Source organism: Ranitomeya variabilis, chromosome 2, assembly GCF_051348905.1.
Source record: "Ranitomeya variabilis isolate aRanVar5 chromosome 2, aRanVar5.hap1, whole genome shotgun sequence".
NCBI lineage: Eukaryota > Metazoa > Chordata > Amphibia > Anura > Dendrobatidae > Ranitomeya > Ranitomeya variabilis.
The window spans coordinates 670,434,515-670,458,680 of NC_135233.1; the positions used below are offsets into that span (position 1 = coordinate 670,434,515).

The 24,166-nt window shown below is 45.9% G+C and overlaps 1 protein-coding gene across 6 annotated transcripts in view; it reads left to right on the forward strand.

The window, feature by feature from the left end:
- The first annotated feature begins 204 nt into the window (after positions 1–204).
- Positions 205–24,166, forward strand: part of REPS1 (RALBP1 associated Eps domain containing 1) — a 133,130-nt gene continuing 109,168 nt past the window's right edge. Inside the window, exons 1-3 of one of the 6 annotated variants that reach the window (XM_077289248.1) lie at positions 297–583; positions 628–1,158; positions 8,993–9,116. In XM_077289248.1, coding sequence (XP_077145363.1) covers positions 1,006–1,158; positions 8,993–9,116 — 277 coding nt within the window. In that variant the 5' untranslated portion in view covers positions 297–583; positions 628–1,005. Of the gene's footprint in view, positions 1,159–8,992; positions 9,117–24,166 lie in introns of all 6 variants that reach the window. The other 5 variants (XM_077289246.1, XM_077289249.1, XM_077289250.1 and 2 more) reach the window with 5 other exon arrangements.

The following is a 24,166-nucleotide window of genomic DNA, read 5'->3' on the forward strand; positions in this document are numbered from 1 at the left end:
GTAAATAATAAACATAAACAAGAGGATAACCTTTATTCACTCAGAACCTGAGCGGAAGGTGCAACACCGCACAGTACCACTGGGTGACGCTGAAGTCCCGTCTGTGTTCGCTCTGTGAATTCGCGCACGCGCTCTCATCTAGGGCAGTGACGAGCGCGCGGTCCCTTTCGCTGGATATCCCTCCCCACCACTAGAGGCACTGCTGTGTCTGCTGCTCCTCCCAGACCTGTCAGTCCGGCGGGTGAAGGGTGCCCCGCTCTACATCCGGCTCCTCAGTTCACGTCTTTTTCGGACTTGTGTATGTGACGACGTCATCCCGGGGCGCACCGGAGCTGTGGAGTGGGAGCAGCCGGGGCGGCAGAGTTGTGGCAGCCGAGCGCTTACCGTCCGGCTGGGCTGTGGCCGGTGACCCGGAGCACCGGGCTTCTCTTCCCGGCCGCTGAGGGAAGTTGTGCGCTTAGAGGGGCGGTACTCCCCACCTGCTGCTGACACATGAGGACAGCGGTGCCCCCCAGCACGTGTGGCTCGTAGCCCCCAGCTCGCCCGGCTTGTGGTGAGGCACATGTGGCTTGTAGCCCCCTAGGTCCCTGGCTACTGGTGAGGCACATGTGGCTTGTAGCCCCCTAGGTCCCTGGCTACTGGTGAGGGCACATGTGTTTTGTAGCCCCCTAGGTCCCTGGCTACTGGTGAGGGCACATGTGTTTTGTAGCCCCCTAGGTCCCTGGCTACTGGTGAGGGCACATGTGGCTTGTAGCCCCCTAGGTCCCTGGCTACTGGTGAGGGCACATGTGGCTTGTAGCCCCCTAGGTCCCTGGCTACTGGTGAGGACACATGTGTTTTGTAGCCCCCCGCTCCACAGACTTGTGAGGGCACATGTGTCTTCTAGCCCCCAGCTGCCCTGACTTGTGGTGTGGCACATGTGGCTTGTAGCCCCCCGCTCCTGGCTTTCGGGGGGACTTCGTGGTGTTTCCAGCCTTGGAAGTGAGGGTGGTCCGGCCTGGGAGCATGGAAGGCCTGTCCCTCAGCGATGCTGAGCAGAAGTACTACTCTGACCTCTTCGCCTACTGTGACACTGACAGCACCAAGAAGGTGGCCTCCAATGGCCGGGTGCTGGAGCTCTTCCGAGCCGCCCAGCTCCCCAGTGAGGTCTCCCTGCAGGTAATCTTGTGTTTCCCTAATCCGCCGCTAACCTCTGACCCCTGGGTACGTCCCCCCAGGTCTGCGGGCAGGGTGTCTGGGGAAGTGCTTGGGTCTAGGTTCTCCTGACCTGGGGGACTTTGGCAGCTTCTTCCCATGTGTCCTCACATCTGATTTCTTTCTTTCTTGATTTTTCTATAAAAGTTGAAGGAAAACTGTCACATTATTAACTATTTCAGTGGATCAATTGTGCCTTTTGCCAAAAAGTTCTCCTCTTGGTTAAGATCGGTGAATCCTGTGCCCATCCTGGACTCGTTCCTATCGCCATTTTACGACGAGTAATTGAGATCCACTTAAGCCTGAGTTCAGACATCCGTCTATTTCCTGACCCAAACTCGTCCGTATCATATATGCTTTACTCGGACTGCGATATCCAGCTGTCTGAATTTGGCTTAAGCGAGTCATGTTATGATTTGTCATGTGCTGATCTATCAGATGCTGTAATTCATATTATCTCCTGTTTGGGGCGCTGCAGAAAGAGGAGTGCAGAGTCCTGAGTATGGCGGTTTGGTCTGTACACGGCATCTGTAGAAGGAACACTACATGCCTTCCATCTGATATAATGGGAGCTGTGTATCCAAGGCTGGGGCTGCACGGTGGCTTTGGTAGTGACACATGGCCGGTGACCGCTGCTGCACAGTGGCTTTGGTAGTGACACGTGACCGCTGCTACACAGTGGCTTTGGGAGTGACACGTGGCCAGTGATCGCTGCTGCACGGTGGCTTTGGTAGTGACATGTGGCCAGTGACCGCTGATACACGGTGGCTTTGGTAGTGACATGTGGCCAGTGACCGCTGATACACGGTGGCTTTGATAGTGACACGTTGCCAGTGATCGCTGCTGCACGGTGGCTTTGGTAGTGACACGTTGCCAGTGACCGCTGCTGCACGGTGGCTTTGGTAGTGACACGTGGCCAGTGACCGCTGATACACGGTGGCTTTGATAGTGACACGTTGCCGATGATCGCTGCTGCACGGTGGCTTTGGTAGTGACACGTTGCCAGTGACCGCTGCTGCACGGTGGCTTTGGTAGTGACACGTGGCCAGTGACCGCTGATACACGGTGGCTTTGGTAGTGACACGTGGCCAGTGACCGCTGATACACGGTGGCTTTGGTAGTGACACGTTGCCAGTGACCGCTGATACACGGTGGCTTTGGTAGTGATACGTTGCCAGTGACCGCTGATACACGGTGGCTTTGGTAGTTACACGTGGCCAGTGACCGCTGATACACGGTGGCTTTGGTAGTGACACATTGCCAGTGACCGCTGATACACGGTGGCTTTGGTAGTGACATGTGGCCAGTGACCGCTGATACACGGTGGCTTTGATAGTGACACGTTGCCAGTGATCGCTGCTGCACGGTGGCTTTGGTAGTGACACGTGGCCAGTGACCGCTGATACACGGTGGCTTTGGTAGTGACATGTGGCCAGTGACCGCTGATACACGGTGGCTTTGATAGTGACACGTTGCCAGTGATCGCTGCTGCACGGTGGCTTTGGTAGTGACACGTTGCCAGTGACCGCTGCTGCACGGTGGCTTTGGTAGTGACATGTGGCCAGTGACCGCTGATACACGGTGGCTTTGGTAGTGACATGTGGCCAGTGACCGCTGATACACGGTGGCTTTGATAGTGACACGTTGCCAGTGATCGCTGCTACACGGTGGCTTTGGTAGTGACACGTGGCCGGTGACCGCTGCTTATGCCGTTGCTATAGAGTTGCATGGCGTCCCGCAATATACCACACCGAGTTGCAAAAGTTGGAATTCCTTTTGCCTCCTGCTTGTTATAGTTGCGGTATTTTTCGGGTCACATTGTGATCCCACTTACAGCACTATGCTGCAACGTGGCAACATTATACAGTGGCCGTGGTGAGCGAGTAGCCCTGGGTTAATGGTAGCTGTATTCCTGTTTCTCCCGTATATATATTAGGCCATGTTCACCCCCTCAGTATTTGGTGAGTCTTTTACCTTGGTCCTTGCTCCACTCCTGGTTCTGGCTTACAGACACTGAGCTGAGAGACTCACCGTGGCTTTAGTTGTGTGTTTGGATCCTTCCTAGAGAGTCCATGTGTTTCTTGGCTCTGCAGCTACAATCAGTCCGTGCTTCAGGTTAAACTGATCCAATCCCACATCACTGTATCTTATGTTGACAATGTCCAAATGGCAGACACAGAAGTGCCCACAGATTGGTACTGTGAATAGCCAAGTAGTGCCAGAGGTTTCCACCAGTATGCCCGCCTGATAGACTCCTGACGGACATTAAAGGGACGGGCAAGTTTTGTTTTACTAGTTTTGTTTCTCTAGGCCTTCAGACTTCCACCAAACTCACCCTTCAACTGATTGATTGAACCTATTGGCATCTGTGTGTGGTCAGTCTGCCACTGAGCCTAAATTCACACTTTTGTGTGCTTTCCAGTTTCTTTTCTCAGACAGCACACTGACCAATAGTTTCATTGATTCATAGACGCATCCGTTTTAAATATGGGTCCGTGTCTCCAGTCTGTGAGAATCAGAGCATGTCCTGTTCTCATCCGTGTCGTGGATCAGACTCCACCATTGAAATGGATGGGGATTAGTGTTGAGTGAACGTGCTCGGATAAGGTGTTCTCTTTAGTGTGTGCTAATACTATGTCCGAGTCCCCGCGGCAGCTGTTAGGCAGTCCCTGCATGTGTTATGGCTGTCGACATGCAGTCGCGGGGACTCGAACATATTACTCGAGCACGCCAAAAACACTGTTCGCACTCGAGCATGTTCTGTTGCCACTGATCTGTGAATGTAGCCTAATGCCTCATTCAAACGTCCATGATTTTCCTTGTAACTAAGCCCACAGACCATTTTTCATCTGTTTGTTTAGAGATTTTCATCTATAGGTAAATTAGCGAGCTTCTCCTATTCCTTACAGTGCTAATCACGGACAGCACATGATCTATACACTAATGCTGTCTGTCATTTCACACACCCATAAACCTGTATGGGGAGCTTTGATGGAGATATCGCTTGTGATTTTTTTTCTTTTTTTTTGTGGACCAGTAGGTATGCAGCATAGATATGTGAACAGCCCAGTAGACTATAAAGGGTACGTGTACATGCAATACGGACGCCTGAGTGAGGCTTAAGGGTGCATTTAGACGTGTCAGTAAATGTAGGCCCACTCGTTCCAGATTGTCTGCCCCCATAAACAAGCAGTAAGCGAAGCGTTCATTCACTGGGTGTATTGCTCGTTCGGCAGGTGATTAGATCGCTTATGCTAGCATATTGCCCGGTGTAACTTTACACTGGTGATGGCTCTGTCCCCATCGGTTGTCAGCTGGTGTAAGTAACAAAGTGGGTGGGATTAGTAGAAATCTCACGCCCACTGTGCTTATTTTTTATTTATTTTTTTTCTGCTTGTAAACTGACCTGCAGTGCTGGTTTCAACTCTGCAGCATTTGTCTTGCGGGTGTGCTGCGTTCTATGTGCGGAATTTCCCCATAGACTTGTAGATGCCGCCAATCTGCAGGTAAAGGCACAGGTGTTAGTGCTTTTCCATGTGGAAGCACATTAAAAACGCATGTAATCTGGGCCAAGTATATCAATACAGTTTTGTCAAGGCCAAATATCATGACATGTCAAAAACAAAGCAGCTCTATTTAAAGCATGACACAAGAAAGAGACAAAAAACAATGTTAAAAAAAGCAATGAAAAACCACAGGTAACCTAAGTTTAAATAGGTGCAGAAATTATACAATGGCAAAAACTCAACAAAGGCCACGTTCCTACGGTGAGCTTAACTAGCCAAAATTGGCACCACAGTGGTAAGAGGAGCCCGGGGAACCTGCAGTAGTTTTGCTGCTTCAGAAGAAAGACACACAGATGTTAGAAATAGACGAATGAAAAATTGGGTCAGGCTTGTTGATGCAAATCCTTTGTTTTGTTTGATTTTCTGCACGAGAAAAAAAAATCTGATTTGCGTTTCACCTTTTTAGGGAGGGGGGTGTTTCACCTTTTTTCCTGCTTGATGTAGAATGGATTTACAGAGTACTGAATTGGATTTAAAGGGAACCTGCTGCCCACTCCACAGGACTAGCTGTACGTCTCAGGCAGGTATATAAACATTGCAGCTTTTCACAGAAAGACATACTTTAAGGAGTTGTCCACTACTTGGACAGATTCTCATGCCACTCGCTTAGCCCCGATCAATTGATAAAGCCAATACTTGCCTCCTGTACCGGTGCCGTTCCCATGGTGTCGGCACTCGCTCTCCCCCGGGGCTCTTTTGCTGCTGTTGTGAGAAATGACACTGGCGCCCAATCAGAGCTGGCATCACTGTCCCCGCCTTTGGACAAATCCAGCGTGAAGAGGAAGTCGGGCCACACATTTTGATCATGTGGTTGCCCTAGTAGTGGACAGCCCCTTTTAAAAGCCGCCAGGCAGGGTCTGAGACCACGCTGTAGACTAGTTGGGCAGGCCGTGGCTTCTCCCGGTACACTCATGTAGGCAGAGACTTATTAAAGTTGTTCTTTGAAACTCCGCAGCATTTCAGAATCGGATATCCCAGGCTGAGATCATACAGCCAGTGCCTGATACCTGCGGCCCACAGATCGGGCAGCATGGATCAGATGCCAGGTGTGCCCATGGGACTGATAAAGGCGTATTACCATAGCAGTAAAGTGGATCAGAGGTTGGTGTATCAGTCCTATGGGGATGGACCCGGTCGAGAATGTGCAGGTTTTTTAAGCCACCATATAACAGGACCATCACGTTTTGTAGATGAGGGCTTTACCGGTCTAATCTTCCCAAAGATCAAGATATAGAGTAACAATATGAGTAGAGGCATTTTAATTAATAACGACCATGCCGGCCACCTTCTGTCTATGGATCAGAGAAGGATGGCGGCCCCTTCACCCACTGCAATGCAAATGGTTATCTAACTATTCAACAATCCTTTTGGCATCTTTAAGAAAAAAAGGAAAATCCCTTTTAAAGTCTATCTAAAACTGTATAAGAGAAAAAACATTGCTTATATACGGTATTTTTCCCTTGCTACAAGATGGCCTGTTACATCTTGGCTGCAGTGTGTTTTTTTTTTTTTTTTTTTTTTTTCCCCAAAAGCTCAGATAAGCAGGGAAAATAGATACAGAGGAAACGTATTAGATCTGTCATGAGGGAAGCTACAAACAAGTTGTTCTAAAACCAGGAAACTGGCCTGACCCATCCGCCATATCTTACTCACAACATGTCACTCTCATTTACACTTCTTAAAGGGATTGTCCCGTGATTACAACTTATTACCTATCCATAGGATCCCATTGTTCTCGAGAATTCAGAGGTTTTACCAGTGACTTATTCCCACATTTCGTTTGTAACACGTGAACACTTGGTTGCACTCAGCGTGTGGGTTTTAGTCGGGTGCCAGAGTAATGGCTGTGGTCACTTAAGTGTTGGCACCCACTGTCTAATTTGGTATGTGAGCAGTAGGCTGGTGACTGCCAGGTTCTCTATGCATTTGTTATGACTATAAAAGCTGTCATGAAGATCATATGTTGTCTCCAAATTATAACAGCGCTAGCTTGTAAGAGATTGTAATCTATGTGTGTCTATCTATATATTGAAGGTATTTTCCCCATTGGCATTTTTTGCTTTTTTTTCTGCCTCACAACCTTGAATTTCACTTTTTTTTTTGAGGGTTTGCATCAGTTCATGTAAAGAACATGTCTACAAATGTGAACATTTGGTTTTCTTTTTATTATGAAGCAAACAACAAACAGGAAAAAATAACTGAAAACTCCAGTGTGCACAACTATTCATTCCCCTAAAGTCAGTACTTTGTAGAGCCTCCATTTGATGATAATGGATTTGATGGTTGTCTGGGATATCTGATTGGGATATGTTTTTATAACCCAACTACTTTGTCCCTGACTTGTTTGGAGATCTCCTTGGTCTTCATGGTGGTGATTGGTCAGTGGTGGTTCTTGCTTAATGGTGTTGCAGCCTCTGTGGCCTTTCAGAAAAGGTGTGTGTATATACTGACAGACCATGTGACACGTAGATTGCACACAGGTGGCTTCCTGTCACTAAGCATGTGACTTGAAGGCATTTGCTTGCACCAGAATTTTTTTAGGGGCTTCATAGCAAAAGGGGTGAATACATATGCACATGGCAATTTTTAGTTATTTGATCCCATACATTGAATTTATGCCTATATTTTTCTCACTTCACCAACTTAGACTATTTAGTGCTGATGCATCACACACAAATCGGATTGCAAAAATAAACACAGGTTATAGTGTAACAAAATAGGTAAAAATCCAAGAGATGACTACTTTCACATGCTTTTGTACATAGCAGTAACAAGTCAGTGCTTCTTTAGGTTAGTTTTGGCTTTCTGGCATAAATAAACTTGTATTATTTTGTACAAATCCAATTCTTCAAGAAGTCAAATTGCTCAGACCTAAAGGTTAATGGACACTAATATGTAAAGTCCTGAGACAAAAGGGCCAGGTATAGATGCACAGGCGGATAAGCCTATTAGATGGGCCGGTTACAGGTATAGATGCCTTCCCGTTCCTAAATGGGCCTCTTCCTTAAATAGTCCACAGCAAATGACAACAACATCTGTGATAGTAGAATAACATTGCTCCATCCGGCAGAGTAAGGCTACATTCACACGACCTAGGTGGCGAGAAAACAGACTGCACTCAGACCGGTGTCATTCAATGGAGCTGTTCAAATTACCATATTTTTATTTTTTATTTTTTACATGGACTGACTGAATTAAATAAATTGCAAAAAGCATGATTCTTCCATATTTTCGATGAGACTTGCTCATTCTTGTCTGTGTGTGCACATTCATGGATCCAATTCATGAAGACTGGCGTTCATGCTGGCATTAATGAGGAGGTATGCCTCTTCGTGAATTGGAAGTGTTTGTCGAGTGGCGTACACCTTTGCGTGCATGGCCACAAATCCTGCTCCAGTCCCTGCCAGAGAAAGATTTGAGGTGTGTACACCACAGGTCATCATGAATTTGACAAGCGGCCCCCGTCCTGCCCCATCTGTGCCTTGGGTGAGAACACCAAAAGTCACAAAATTTTAGCGTCTCCCCGAGTTGTGCCCAAATGATACAACACAACATAGCTTTTCACGCCAGAATAGTGTCGTACAAGCTTTGATGAATGGGCCCAATGTTTTTCCTTTGATCCTATGTGTCTTTCTGAACATATTCTTGTTACATGCATGTAGCTAGCTAACACCTAAGTGCTGGATGGCCATAAAGGCCTCATGTCCTTGTTACACCTAACTCATAAGGGAAGAATTAGTTCAGCTTTTTATTCTTGGGTGTGATCTCACAAGCGACGCTAGGAGAACCTGCCAGGTTGCTTGTTAATTAGAGGATATCTTTCATCACTGGTAGAATAGTTCAGTTGTGTTGGTGTGACTCATGACAAAAAGAGTCAAAACTTTACAGGCATGTTGTGAATAGGAAGCTAAGATTTGGGCTTTCCCCCTCCTAACAAATGCCTTGTAGAATAATGTAGATCCTGGTTAAATATGTCAACCTGACCTAACTTGTTACCATAGATAGGAGCATGAGGCCACTTTGACCTCCGGTCCCAATCTTTACATTCAGTAGGAGACATGGGAGCCCACACAGGATCTTGGCTAAGTGTTACTGATGCAGTATCGCGCAGCTGATGGCTCCTGGGACTTTAGCGCTTGACCTGCTGTCCTCCGCTTTAGGTCAGATTTATGTCCTACCTTATTTTGTATCTAGTTTATAGTTACACTCCTCTTCTCGCCAATATTTTTCAGATCATGGAGCTATGTGGAGCAACGAGGCTTGGCTACTTTGGAAGAAGCCAGTTCTACATTGCCCTGAAGCTTGTAGCTGTGGCACAGTCTGGCTTACCGCTGCGAGTCGAAAGCTTAAACACTGGTAAGTGACTCCTCAGAACTTTCTGCGATGTGATACGACAGGTTCCATCAGAAATGAAGAATGTGTAACATTTTAATTTACATTTGGAGTGCGGATAATTATTTTAGAGCCAAAACAAAGATTGAGGGCAAAGGTGTTAAGTCAGTCAATGGCTGAATTATAGAAAAACAGAAAAACTTTTCAGCTCACCCAGTAGAAACATTCGTCTGTAGTCTACATAATGTCCGAGCAAGGAAAAAACATCTCTGTCTGACATTGAAACTTGTGCACATGGAAAGAGAAATCCAGCTCCAGGAATAAAAGGTATAAAAAATGTATTTAAAGGGCCACTGTCACCCCCTCCAGCGTTATAAACTAAAAGAGCCACCTTGTGCAGCAGTAATGCTGCAGTCTAACAAGGTGGCTCTTTTAGCTGAGCTATGACGGCCAATGAACACTGCGCAAGCCCTAGGCAGGCACGCACAGCGCAGGCGCCGGATTTCAGAAGATAACAGCGCTCAGGGGGCGGCGACCATCGCCCCAGAAGAGATGAGTGACGGCAGTTGGGCGCTTCACAGAGGAGGCTTCAGACCCGCCTCCAGGTACAAAGACAGGTATTTGGGGAAAATTATAAAACGCTTTATTGAGGGAATAACAGAAGCAAAAACTAAAAGAGCCACCTTGTTAGACTGCAGCATTACTGCTGCACAAGGTGGCTCTTTTAGTTTATAACGGCTGGAGGGGGTGACAGTGGCCCTTTAAACATATTAAAATTTGGAAAACTGCTGACAAGCGAAAAATTACATCATTTGGATGGAAGCTACCATGTAGTCGCTGGACGCGTTTCGAGCACAAACGGTGCTCTTAGGCTTCAGCAAGTTGTATATTATTTCTGCATAAAAATAAAGGCTACAGTTCAGCATAATGGATAGGAGATCCACTGTCTTTTTTCTTTATTTTTTATTTTTTTTTGCAACTGAAACTGACCTGCGGTGAGTGTTTAAAATCCGCAACATTTCAATTTCTCTTTCAAGTACGCTGAGTTGGTGCATACTTTTCCCATAAAATTGGATGTGGAAAATCCGCAGGTAAAAAAAATGCACATGCGTTTAGTGTGTTTTAGCTACAGAAACGCACTAAAAATGCTTGTGTAATCCAGACATGACAACCCATAAAAACACGATGAAAAAATGCAAGAAATCTAATTTGCTTAATAGGTGCAGAAATGCTGCAGAAAATCTGCAACCTCAAAAACTCATTGTTGGAATGTAGCCTAAGATGAATAACAGAGGAACAGCACATAGTTAAAAAAAAAAAGTCCAGGATATCATGGGAAATACAATTCTTTACCTAAAGAGACATTTTGGGAGACTTGAAAACTCTTCTTTAATTTCAGTGAGATAGTTGCATTTATTGGACAATTATGACTTTGAGGTGAAATAAGCTGATCTGGCCCATAGTAGTACAATTGTAATAAGATTAACTATAACTAATGCATTCAGCGCCTCAATAGCGTTGTCCCATGAACAAATAACATTTTAACCAATAGATCTTGGAATAAAAATAGGTTCCACAATTGGATGCATTTCTACAAAAATAAAAAAATAGTTCTCGTGCGAAGGTAATACTTTACTTTAACCCCTTTCCCATCTGGGTCTTATTGATTCTGACACCCAGCTCTCAGTGCCAGGAGCGGTCCCGCACAGATCCTGGCACTTTAACCCCCTAAATGCTGCAATCAAACTCGATCTTAGCATTCTGGGAGCAGGCAGAGGGAAGACAGCCTCTCTGTCCTTGGATCGGAGCACCCGTGATGTCATTGCCGGTCCCAGTCGTTGCCAGTGTTGTCATGATGACATCTGGGTCACTAGAGCTTGCAAAGTTGCTTGATAATGTACAGAGCATTATCAGCAACTGAGACAAAGTAAAAAAGTTAGTTTTTAAAAAGTTGTAAAAAAAAAAAAAAAAATCTAAATATATTGTACCCATAAATAAATATTTTTGAGAAAAAAAAAATAAACTAAAGTACACACATTTGGTATCGCCGCGTCCAGAGCGGCCTGACCTATGAAACTGTCCCACTAGTCAACCCCTTTAGTGAACACCATAAAAGAGGGGGGGGAAGCACTTTACCATAATACTGTTGAACAAAAAGTGGAATAAAATGCAATCAAAAAGATTAATATAAATAAACATGGTAGGGGTCATCTTGTCCCGCAAAAAACAAGCAAATATGCAGCTCCATCAGTGGAAAAATTTGGGGGTAAAAGCGACAAAACATAGAAAAAATATATAAATAAGGTATCGCTGTAATCATACTGACCCGAAGAATAAAATTGCCTTATCAATTTTACCACATGCAAAACAACATAAACCACCACCTCACTCCCCCCAAGAATTGCAGAATTCCTGGTTTTTGTTCATTCTGCTTCTCAAAAATCGGAATAGAAAGCAATCAAAAAATGTCATGTGTCTGAAAAGGGTACCAATAAAATGTCAACTCCTCGATCAAAAAAAAACAATCACACGACAGTTGGCCAAAATATGAAAACATAGCTCTTAAAATATGGCGATGCAAAAACTAGTTTTTTGCAATAAAAAGCGTTTTTTTTTAGTGTGACAGCAGCCAAACATAAAGCATGAAATAAATCTATCACTGTAATCAACCCAAAGAGTAAATCCGCCTTATCACTTATATCGCACTTGGAACAGTGTAAAAAATAAATAAATGAAACCAATTCTTCACCTGCTGTTTTGTTCATTCTGCCTCCCACAGATTGCAGTAAGGCTCAGCGCACATTTATCCTGCACTCTGCGCTGAGCTCTTACACCAGGGTTTCCGTGTAAATCTCTGAAATAGGTGATTCATATGGAACTCCCTGCGGAAGATTCCATATAATGAAGCAGATGGAGGCACTGTGGACGCCATCTGACCTATGATCCGACGGTGTCCGTCTTATTAGGATTTTATAGAAGTGCTGTCGGCCACAGTTTTGTGCACTTCTGAAAAGGACACCGCTTAACAAATGCCAGAGTCCAGAGTAACTCTGCTGTCTCATTATAGAGATTGGATCCCTTGGGGGTTTCATCTGAATCACGTCACTCAGAGATTTAGATGGAAACCCCAAAGTAAGTGCTCAGCATAGAGCTCCTGATAAATGTGATCCCTGACGTTATGTAGAATGTTCCCAATAAAAGCTTCAACTCGGTCCACAAAAAAAGCAAGTCCCCACTCAGGTCTGTCATCTGTTAGCGGAAATATAGGGGGCTTCCATGTTACTGGTAGTACAAAGGCTCTGGAAAAGCGAAAAGGCTCCTTGCCCCTCATCAGAAATTCAACAAATTTCTCTTCCCAAATCCCAGTGCCCCCTCCCTTCTGAGCCCCACAGTGTACCTAAACCACATTTAGCGTTTACATGTTTGGCATTTCTGAAGCGATGAGAGTCCGCCTAACTTATAGGTGCATAAATTGGGCATAACGTACTGGTCACTACAGCAGCAGTTTGCAATTTTCACTCGGCAACATTCATTGCTGGTTGTTTCTGGAAAACACCCATGGAGTAAAAATCGTCACTACACCTGTAGATAAATTCCCATATGGGTATAATTTCCAAAATGGGGTCACTTGAGGGGGAATTCTGCTTTTCCAGCACTTAGGGGCTCTGTATATGGGGTTTGCAAACTGTTCTAGGAAAATCTGCGCTCCAGGAGGCAAATAGCGCTCCGTCCATTCCGAGTCTCTCCTTATGGCTAAGCAGTACTGTACAGCCACATTCAGTAGAAATTGTGGGACAAATTTTAAACGAGGCTGAAGTTGGTTTCTTAAGGTACCGTCACACTAAACGATATCGCTAGCGATCCGTGACGTTGCAGCGTCCTGGATAGCGATATCGTTGAGTGTGACAGGCAGCAGCGATCAGGATCCTGCTGTGATATCGCTGGTCGTTGAAGAAAGTTCAGAACTTTATTTGGTCGTCAGATCGCCGTGTATCGTCGTGTTTGACACCAAAAGCAACGATGCCAGCGATGTTTTACACTGGTAACCAGGGTAAACATCGGGTTGCTAAGCGCAGGGCCGCGCTTAGTAACCCGATGTTTACCCTGGTTACCAGTGTAAAATGTAAAAAAAACAAACAGTACATACTCACCCTCTGATGTCTGTCACACGTCCCTCGCCGTCCGCTTCCTGCACTGACTGAGCGCCGGCTCATAAAGTGAAAGTACAGCACAGCGGTGACGTCACCGCTCTGCTGTTAGGGCCGGCGCTCAGTCAGTGCAGGAAGCGGACGCCGGGGGACGTGAAGGTGAGTATGTACTGTTTGTTTTTTTACATTTTACACTGGTAACCAGGGTAAACATCGGGTTACTAAGCGCGTCCCTGCGCTTAGCAACCCGATGTTTACCCTGGTTACCCGGGGACCTCGGCATCGTTGGTCGCTGGAGAGCGGTCTGTGTGACAGCTCTCCAGCGACCAAACAGCGACACTGCAGCGATCGGCATAGTTGTCTGTATCGCTGCAGCGTCGCTTAATGTGACGGGGCCTTTAGGCTAGTTTCACACTAGCGTTTTGAGGAGCTGCGGACTTCCTCCGTGAAGCCCCGCCCTCAGCCACACCTCTGCCGCTAGCTCCGCCTACTTCTGCATGCAGCCAGCGTACCTATCTTTAACATTAGGTACGCAGGTCGTGCCGCTGTATGCGGATCGTCAAAACGACGCATGCGGAAGTATCCGCATACAGCGGCACGACCTGCGTACCTAATGTTAAAGATAGGTACGTGGCCGCACGCCGGCCGCATGCAGAAGTAGGCGGAGGTGCGGCCGAGGGCGGGGCTTCACAGAGGAAGTCCGCAGCTTCTCCAAACGCTAATATGAAACCGGCCTTATTCGTTCAGTTTCTTATTCGGAGCTGAAGTTGGTTTCTTAATCAGTTTCTTATTCGGAGCTGAAGTTGGTTTCTTATTCGTTCGGTTTCTTATTCGTTCGGTTTCTTATTCGTTCGGTTTCTTATTCGTTCGGTTTCTTATTCGTTCGGTTTCTTATTCGTTCGGTTTCTTATTCGTTCGGTTTCTTATTCGTTCGGTTTCTTATTCGTTCGGTTTCTTATTCGTTCGGTTTCTTATTCGTTCGGTTTCTTATTCGTTCGGTTTCTTATTCGTTTAGTTTCTTATTCGTTTAGTTTCTTATTCGTTTAGTTTCTTATTCGTTCAGTTTCTTATTCGTTCAGTTTCTTATTCGTTCAGTTTCTTATTCGTTGCTGAAGTTCGTTTTTTTATTTTTTTAAAATGGGTTTAACAACAAAAAATAAGCATCACAATAATAAAACACAATGCAGCGAGGTGCCCTGATGTCAGTACACTTAAAAACAGCTACAAAAACAATAAAACTGGCACAAAAATGATGATGCCCATTTTTGTGCCAGTTTTATTGTTTTTGTAGCTGTTTTTCATTGTATTGACATCAGGGCACCTCGCTGCATTGTGTTTTATTATTGTGATGCTTATTTTTTTGTTAAACCTATAAAAAAAAAATCGCAGAAGAAACTGATGAATAAAAAACGAACTTCAGCTCCGAATAAGAAAAAAAAAATTTGCCAAATAAGACACTGATGAATAAGAAACCAACTTCAGCTCCGAATAAGAAACTGAATGAATAAGAAACAAACTTCAGCCTCGTAAATTTTAATGCCTTTTTTACCCACTTCTTGTGTGGAAATGTAAAATCTGGGGCTAACATAAAATCTTGGTGGTAAAAATGTAGTTATTTTTTTTCATCACTGCGCAATGGTATAAAATTCTGTGACACACTCATGGTGTTAATATGAACACTGGACCCCTAGATGAATTCATTGGGGAGTGTAGTATGTAAAATGAGTTCACATATCGGGGGTTACTGTTGTTCTGGCACCTCAGGGGCTCTGCCAATGTGACATGGCACCCACAAACTATTCCAGCAAAATCTGAACTCCAATATTGCGCCTCTTCCCTTCTGAGCTTTCCACTGTGCTTCAAAAGTAGTATTCCCCCACATATGGGCGTACTCAGGAGAAATTGCACAACAAATTGAATGGTGCAATTTCTCCTGTTAAACTGGTGAAAATTTAACCCCTTCCCGACCTATGACGCATACGCTGCGTCATGAAAGTCGGTGCCAATCCGACCTGTGACACAGCGTCCCTGCAGATCGGGTGAAAGGGTTAACTCCAATTTCACCCGATCTGCAGGGACAGGGGGAGTGGTACTTCAGCCCAGGGGGGGTGGCTTCACCCCCCGTGGCTACGATCGCTCTGATTGGCTGTTGCACTTTCAACAGCCTATCAGAGCGATTTGTAATATTTCACCTATGAAAATTGGTGAAATATTATAAATCCAGCCATGGCCGATGGTGGAAACCCTGATCCGCCACCGATCTCCTCCCCGGTCCTCCGTCCTGCGCTCCGCTCACCTCCGTCTGCCGTACCATGTAAACCTATGGAAAACCAAATCCGCTGTGCCCATGGTTAGGAAAATACAGCGTGGAAACGCTGTGTTGTATTTTCTGCAGCATGTCAATTCTTTGTGCGGCTTCCGCAGCGTTTTACACCTGTTCCTCAATAGGAATCCGCAGGTGAAATCCGCACAAAAAACACTGGAAATCCGCAGTAAATCCACAGGTAAAACGCAGTGCATTTTACCTGCGGATTTTTAAAAAATGGTGCGGAAAAATCTCACATGAATCCGCAACGTGGGCACTTAGGGTTAGGGTTGGAATTAGGGCTAGGGTTGGAAATAGGGTTAAGATTAGGCTTGTGGTTAGGGTGATGGTTGGGGTTAGGGGTGTGTTGTGGTTAGGGTTGGGATTAGGGTTAGGGGTGTGTCGGGATTAGGGTTAGGGGTGTGTCGGGGTAAGGGTTGTGGTTAGGGGTGTGTTGGGGTTAGGGTTGTGATTGGGGTTATGGCTAGAGTTGGGATTAGGGTTAGGGGTTTGTTGGGGTTAGAGTTGGAGTTAGAATTGAGGGGTTTCCACTGTTTAGGCACATCAGCGGTCTCCAAACGCAACATGGCGCCACCATTGATTTTCAGCCAATCTTGCGTTCAAAAAGTCAAATGGTGCTCCCTCCTTTCTGAGGTTTCTCCTGACGTGTGCCCAAACAGTGGTTTACCCCCACATATGGGGTACCAGCATGCTCAGGACAATCTGGGCAACAACTATTTTTTTTTAAATTCGTTTTAGTGACAAAATAGGTCATGTTACATACACTTTTGTTTCCAAAAGTTTAGACGTAATAAACAGTACAATTAAAGAATGTGTTGACAAGTACATTACAAAATACTGTCTCAAATATAACGAAGCGTTTTCTCGAAACTATTAAGTAGAGGAGTTGAATTATTTGTAACATATAGAGAAATTACATTTGAAGTGTACCTATCCTTACTCTAACTACTAATACGCCGCAACTACCACATACCTCTTGTCCATGTGACAACTCCACCCAGTACCAAAACCAGTCAAGAATTGTCTACAGAGTAAGATGGGATGAATTCCATCTACCCCAAATTTTTTCAAATTTTCCCGGACACCCCCTATTCTGATATAATGTGCGTTCGTACGGGATGATTGAAGTCACGAGGTCAATCCAAGTTCTCTGGGAGGGGCATAAGTTGCCCATCCATCGCAGCGCCAGTGCCTTCCTTGCCATGAAAAGGGTCTCACGTAGGAGAATCACAGTGTAGTGGTCCCAAGTCTCCTCCTCCCACACTCCAAATATACAAATTAGTGGATCAGAGGGGACGGGGAATGATAACAACAGTGTTAGCAAAGATGTTACCTCCTTCCAATAGTGAGCAGTGACCGGACAACTCCATATCGTGAATAAAATCTGCATCTGACGTATGGCATCGTGGACACTCTGACGTTTGGAATCGGCCCATTTTATAAAGCCGTATCGGAGTTAAATATGCTTGATGCATTATATATAGTTGGATCATCCTATTATTGACTGATGGTGATACATTAATTGAGGATTCAAGAACGTCATCCCAATCCTCGTCCTGTATATTGGAGAGGAGTCCCCCCCATTTTTCCTTAATAGAATCAAGAATTGATGTGGCTCCCAAGGATAGTAAATAAGTATATAGGGAGGAGATGAGTCCTTGAGGGCCCTGAGAATTGAGGATCCCGATCAATGGCAAGGAGGAAATAGCACGGCCTGCACCTGAATGTCTCATATACGATTGAACAGCTGACCTCAATTGAAGAGATCTAAAGAATTGGGACCTTGGTATACTATGCTTCGTTTGTAATTGCTCAAAGGACATGAAGATTTCCCCATCATATAAATCACCTAATAAAGAAACACCATGCGTCACCCAGAAGTCAGTGGACGGGTGGTTGGATAGCGCTGGAAAATAACTATCGTTCCATAGAGGCATCTTCGCTATAATAGCTGTGAATTTAGTAGTTTTTTTAATTTGTTTCCAAACTGAACGCGCCAAACGGAGCAAAGGTAGCAAACGTGGAGCATTAGTTCGCTCCATCTCTAGAAAGTTTAGTGGACAATCGATTCGGGCCGAGTGAAATAGGTGACTTTCAGAGTTGGGAGGGGAGCTGTCAGGCAACCACTCCTTGAGGGCTTTAGCTTGACCGGCCAAATAATAAAGGTAAAAGTCTGGTAGCGCCGCCCCTCCCCCCCCCCGTTTCTGACCTTGCAACGTGGATAATTTGAGTTTGGACCTGGAGTTACCCCATATAAAGGAAGTAGTTTGCGAATTTAAGGTGGTAAAAAAGGATTTAGGGATTGGGGTAGCACTATGCTGAAGGAAGTAATTGAGTTTAGGGAGCAGAATCATTTTAATTAAATTAATACGACCCGCAACAGAGAGTGGAAGTTTAGCCCAAATTGAAAATTTTGATTTAACCAGTTCTATCAGAGGAAATATATTGAGTTGTAGGTCCAGCCCACCAAATTGAGAGATATATATATAGATATATATATATAGATAGATATATAGAGAGATATATATATATATATATATATATATATATATATATATATATATATATATATATATATATATATATATATATATATATATATATATATATATACATACATAGGTATTTAAAGGTGGTAACAATAGGAAGGGGAGAGAGGGTCCCAAGGTGAGGCATAGGGGTATGGGAGAGAGGCATCAACGCGGACTTGTCCCAATTTATGTGAAGGCCAGAAAATCTGCTAAATTTGTCTATAGTAGTAATTACCCGCGGCAATGTTTCCTCCGCTTTATCCATAAATATCACCATGTCATCAGCATATAGACCAATGGTGTCCACCCGGCCAGCAATATCTATACCATTAATATCTGGGGAGGACCTCACGCGTATCGCCAACGCCTCTATTGCGAGAGCGAAGAGGGCCGGAGAGAGGGGACACCCCTGACGGGTACCTCTATGTAGTGAGAAGGATTTAGAAATTGTACCATTTACAGTTAGACTGGCTTTAGGTTTGATATAAAGCAGACCCACCCACTTTAAGAAATTATCTCCAAAGCCGTATTTTTTCAGGCAGGCCAGGAGAAAGGGCCATTCTGGGCAACAACTATTGGAGTCCAATTTCTCCTGTTACCCTTGTGAAAAAATAGAATTATTCTTACCGTTAATTCGGTTTCTAGGAACCTTCCACGACGGCATATGGAGGTTGTCTCTTTGCCCTAATGGGGAACAGGAAACACAGAGGTTAAAAGGACCTCCCACCTCCCACTTGCCAGTGACTTACAACTTAGACCATTGCACTGGTTTACCTTTAAAATCCCAGAACTAATCCAGGAATATATATTGGACGGGAAATTAGTGCCGTCGTGGAAGGTTCCTAGAAACCGAATTAACGGTAAGAATAATTCTATTTTCTCTAGTCACCTTCCACGACGGCATATGGAGGAATACCAACTAATTTGGCACTAGGGAGGGACAACGGCCTGGAGTACTTTACGGCCGAAGGCTAAGTCCTTATTGGACAATACATCCAGTCTGTAATGTTTAGAGAAGGTATGGAGTGAAGACCACGTTGCTGCCCTGCAAATCTGCTCCGGAGATGCGCCTGCTCTTTCTGCCCAGGAAACCGATGTAGATCTGGTTGAATGGGCTTTGATCCCTACTGGAGGCAATTTGTTTTGAGCGAGGTAGGCTTCCGTTATAGCTTTCTTGATCCATGTAGCGATGGTACTTTTGGCTACTTTTTTCCCCTTGTTTTGTCCTGAGAGATGAACAAATAGGTTATGATCAATTCTGAACGTGCGGGTGTGGTCCAAGTACTGTAGAAGGATGCGCCGGACATCCAAGGTGTTGAATCTTCTTTCTCTTGAGAACGATGAAAGTCAGAGATGACCTTCGGAAGAAAGGATGGATCAAGACGAAGCACAATTGAATCATCTCTTACCAGGAGATAAGGTTCTCTTGTAGACAAGGCCTGTAATTCACCAATCCTTCTGGCTGAAGTAATGGCTACCAAGAACACGGCTTTATAAGCTAGGTTTTGTGGAGAACAAGAGGATAGCGGTTCAAAGGGTGGGCCTGTCAGACCTTGGAGAACTACATTGAGATCCCATGGCGGAACTATGATTTGTTTTCTAGGATTCATTCTAGTAGCTGATGTCATAAACCTTTTAATCCAGCGATGACTCGCTAAATCTTGATCAAAGACCGAGCTAAGTGCCGAGACTTGTACCTTGAGGGTACTAGGCCTGAGACCTATTTCCAAGCCTTTTTGTAAAAAGTCCAATATGATAGGTATATTAGGCTTGAGAGGGTCTGGAAGGTTAGGCAGACAGAATGAAGAAAACTTTTTCCAAATTTTATTGTAGATGGCGTTGGTTACAGGTTTCCTTGATTTTTGTAGCGTAGCTATGACCGGGATTGATAGTCCTTTAGCTCTTAAAACCTGGGTTTCAGCAACCACGCCGCCAAACTCCACTTCTGAGGGTCTGGGTGGAGAATGGGACCCTGAAAGAGAAGATCGTGCTTTATCGGCAATATTACTGGTCCATCCACTTGTAGATGGATAATCAGGTTGAACCAACTCCTTTTGGGCCACAATGGAGCTATCAGGATAGTTGGAGTTCTTTCTAGGCGTATCTTCCGTAGAACCTTGGCAAGGATTGGGATTGGCGGAAAAGCATAAGCTAGATGAAACGGCCAATCTTGGGTTAGAGCATCCAACCCCCTGGGATTGCCTCTTGGGTTCAGGGAAAAAAAGGTTTCGACCTTTGCGTTCTGGTGAGAGGCGAAGAGGTCGACGTCTGGATGACCCCATCTGCGTACCAACATGTTGAATGTTTGAGGATCCAGGCTCCACTCGCCAGGATGAATTTCCTGTCGGCTTAGGTAGTCTGCCTGAATATTTGTAGTTCCCTTGAGGTGGATTGCTGTCAGGGATAGTAGGTGCCTTTCGGCCCAAGAAAAGATTCGAGCGGAGATCTTTATTAGACTGAGAGTTCTTGTACTGCCCTGGTGCCTGATATGGGCCACTGTGGTCATGTTGTCCGAATATATCTGTACATGTTGACCCGAAATCTGACGACTTGCCGCTAGCAGGGTCTCTTCCACAGCTTTGAGCTCCCTGAAATTTGATGATTTCTCGGAAATCGATTGACTCCACTGGCCCTGATAGGGGACATGGTCTACTATGGCTCCCCAGCCCCTCTTGCTGGCATCTGTTTTGATGGTGGTTAGAGGGGATTGAATCCAGGATACTCCTTTCAGAAGGTTCCTGGGCTTCATCCACCATGTTAAAGAGGCTTTCACTCTGCCCGGAGTGTGGATCCTCTTGGTAAGAGTGCCAGGTCGACCATCCCAGTTGTCTAGAATGTGGGCTTGCAGAGTCCTTGAGTGAGCTTGAGCCCGAGCCACCGACTGTATGCAGGCTGTCATGGAGCCCAACAGCGACATTCCCTCTCGCAGAGTAGGGGACCTCATTTCTTTGAACTTCCTGATTTTTGTTAGGAGGGGAAGTCTGTGATCGTCCGGGAGGAAGGACATTTATCTTGCTGAATCCAGCATTACTCCTAGAAATCTCCTGGTTTTTGCAGGTTGAAGCTGAGATTTTTGTAGGTTTGGAATCCAACCTAGGGATCTCAGAACGTCTAGGGTTGTAGATACATGGGATATCAGGGTTGTCTCGGTGGAAGCTACTATCAGAAGATCGTCCAGATAGGGCACTATACAGACACCTTGTTTTCGGATGAATGACACTACTTCTGCCATCACCTTGGCGAACACCCTCGGTGCTGATGAAATGCCGAAGGGAAGGACTCCAAACTGATAGTGCTCCACCCGATGACTCCCCTGTATCGCAAACCTGAGATATTTCTTGTGTCTCGGGTGAATAGGGATGTGGAAATACGCATCCTTGAGATCGATGGTAGCCATAAAAGAGTGCTGTGCTATCAGGGGAATCGCAGATCTTATGGACTCCATCTTGAATTTGCGATACTTCACGTGCTGGTTCAGACCCTTTAGGTTTATAATAATCCGGACGTCTCCTGACGGTTTGGGGACCAGGAAGAGTCGGGAGTAGTGACCTTTTCCCCACTCTGATTGTGGGACTGGAGAAATTACATTTGATTTGATCAGGTCTCTGAGACCTAAAGACAATAGGTTGCGATCCCTTGATGGAAGGGAAGTGACTTTTAGACCCTGAGGTGGGGGAGAAATTAACTCTATTAACAGGCCCTCCTTGATGATATTGAGAACCCAGTGGGAGCTGGTGATATCCTCCCACTGATCCACATATCTTGAGAGTCTTCCCCCCACCGGGTCGGAGTCATTGTTTGTCCTGCTGGGACTGTTGTTGCTGCTGCTGTTGCGGGACAAAAATATTCTTTCCCCTACCCTTTGCATAGCTCCACCTGCCGGTTTTTCCTTTGCCTCTTGCTTGAGAGGGCTGAGGTTGTGGGCCACGAAAAAAACGTTTCCTAGGCTGTTTATGCTCGGGGAGCGCTTTCTTTTTGTCGGTGGCTTTATCGAGAATATCGTCTAGGGCAGGACCAAAGACGTAGTCTCCTTTAAAGGGTATGGTGCAGAGTTTAGATTTAGAGGTAATATCCCCACTCCATAGTTTAAGCCAGAGGGCTCTTCTGGCAGAGTTGGAAAGTACCAGGGATCTGGCGGCGACTCTTACAGATTCCAGAGAAGCGTCCGCCAAATACCCTGTAGCTTTGTGCAGAATGGGCAGGGAATCCAATATCTCGCCTCTTGAGGTACCTTGAGATACGTGATTCTCTAATTTTTCGAGCCAGCAGGAGAGGGCTCTTGCCACACAGGTGGAGGCGACGTTAGCCTTAAGGACAGATGCAGAAGTTTCCCATGATTTTCTGAGGAGACTTTCAATTTTTCTATCCATGGGATCCTTCAATTGAGAAGAATCCTCAAAGGGGAGTGCAGTTCGCTTGGCGACTCTAGCCACCTGCACATCGACCTTGGGAATATCTAATTTAAGGTCGTCCTCAAGCAGAAATCTGTGCTTCATTTCTGAAGGGGTACTGAGACGCCTCTCAGGTAGTTCCCATTCCTGATTAATCATACTGATAATATTGGGATGAACTGGGAAGCCCACTCTCTTCTCCGATGAAAGACCACCAAACATCTGATCCTGTATGGACTGCGGTACAGGTTCCTCTTCTAGTCCCATGGTATTACGTACGGCCGAGACTAGATCCTCAATGTAGTCTGAGGAAAAAAGGTACTTCCTGACCTCAGCTTTAGGTGATCTTGGATCCTCCCAGCCAACAGATGAGGCATGAGAGAGGTCCGAATCAGAGTCGGATTCCACAACCTGAATCTTCCTCTTCTTAGCCGGGGAATGAGGTTGTGGTTGCGGAGATGGAGGTGGGGGTGGAGGTGTAAAAGCTGCCAGAGAAGATTGTACCTCCTGTTTCACCAGTGAGCGAATCTCATCCAGCAGTGATGGTTGCTCAGCTCTTATTATTCTGTCGGTACATGACTGACAGAGTTTCTTGTCCCAGTTAGGGGGACATTTAGTGGAACAGATAGGGCACTTTTTCCTATAGGCACCTTTAGGGGCAGGTTTTTCTCCCTGAAATATATAAGGGAGAGAGGGGTGAGGACTTCAAACCCCTGCTACACTCCTCCCGGATCCCATCCCTGCAACACTTACAGAGGCAGGGGTGGCGCTGGGCTCCGCAGATACGGGGCATGACGAACCATCCATACTGAAGGAGATAGCCTTACCTCAGTGGTGGTTCAGCAGGCTTTTATGGACGCCGTCCTAGCACCTGCTCCAGCGATTAATCCCCCTCCAGGATCCAGGTGAGGGAGCTGTGCGGTCCGACACGCCGGCCGGCGAAACCCGGAAGTACCGGCTTCTGAGTGTATGAAGAAACCGGAAGTGACGCGCGCGAACCGCCGTCGTCACTTCTGGAACGCTGAGCCGGCAGCATGGAGGAGGAGGACGCCGGGCAGCTCCAGGAGGAGCCCGGTCAGGGAACCCAGGCCTGCTTTGCCCTCGTGGGGGCGCGGGAAGGCCGGGAGGAGGTCCCGAGGACCTGCGAGCAGGACGACGGGAGCAGCACAAGGAGGAGGCCAGAGGCGACCATCTGCTGCCCGGCTAGACAGGCAGCGCCTGCAATAAAGGTACCGTAGCCGCCGGCCACTACAGCACATGAAGAAAACCTCTCCCTGTCCCATGGGGAACAGGAAAGACACTGGCAAGTGGGAGGTCCTTTTAACCTCTGTTTCCTGTTCCCCATTAGGGCAAAGAGACAACCTCCATATGCCGTCGTGGAAGGTGACTAGAGAAAAAAAAATTGCTTGCTAAAACATAATTTTTGAGGAAAGAAAAATGATTTTTTATTTTCACGGCTCTGCGTTATAAACTTCTGTGAAGCACTTGGGGGTTTAAAGTGGTCACCGCACATCTAGATTAGTTTCATGAAGGTCTAGTTTCCAAAATGGGGCCACATGTGGGGGAGCGCCAATGTTTAGGCACACAGGGGCTCTCCAAACGCGACATGGTGTTCGCTAACGATTGGAGCTAATTTTTCATACAAAAAGTCAAATGGTGCTCCTTCCCTTCCAAGCCC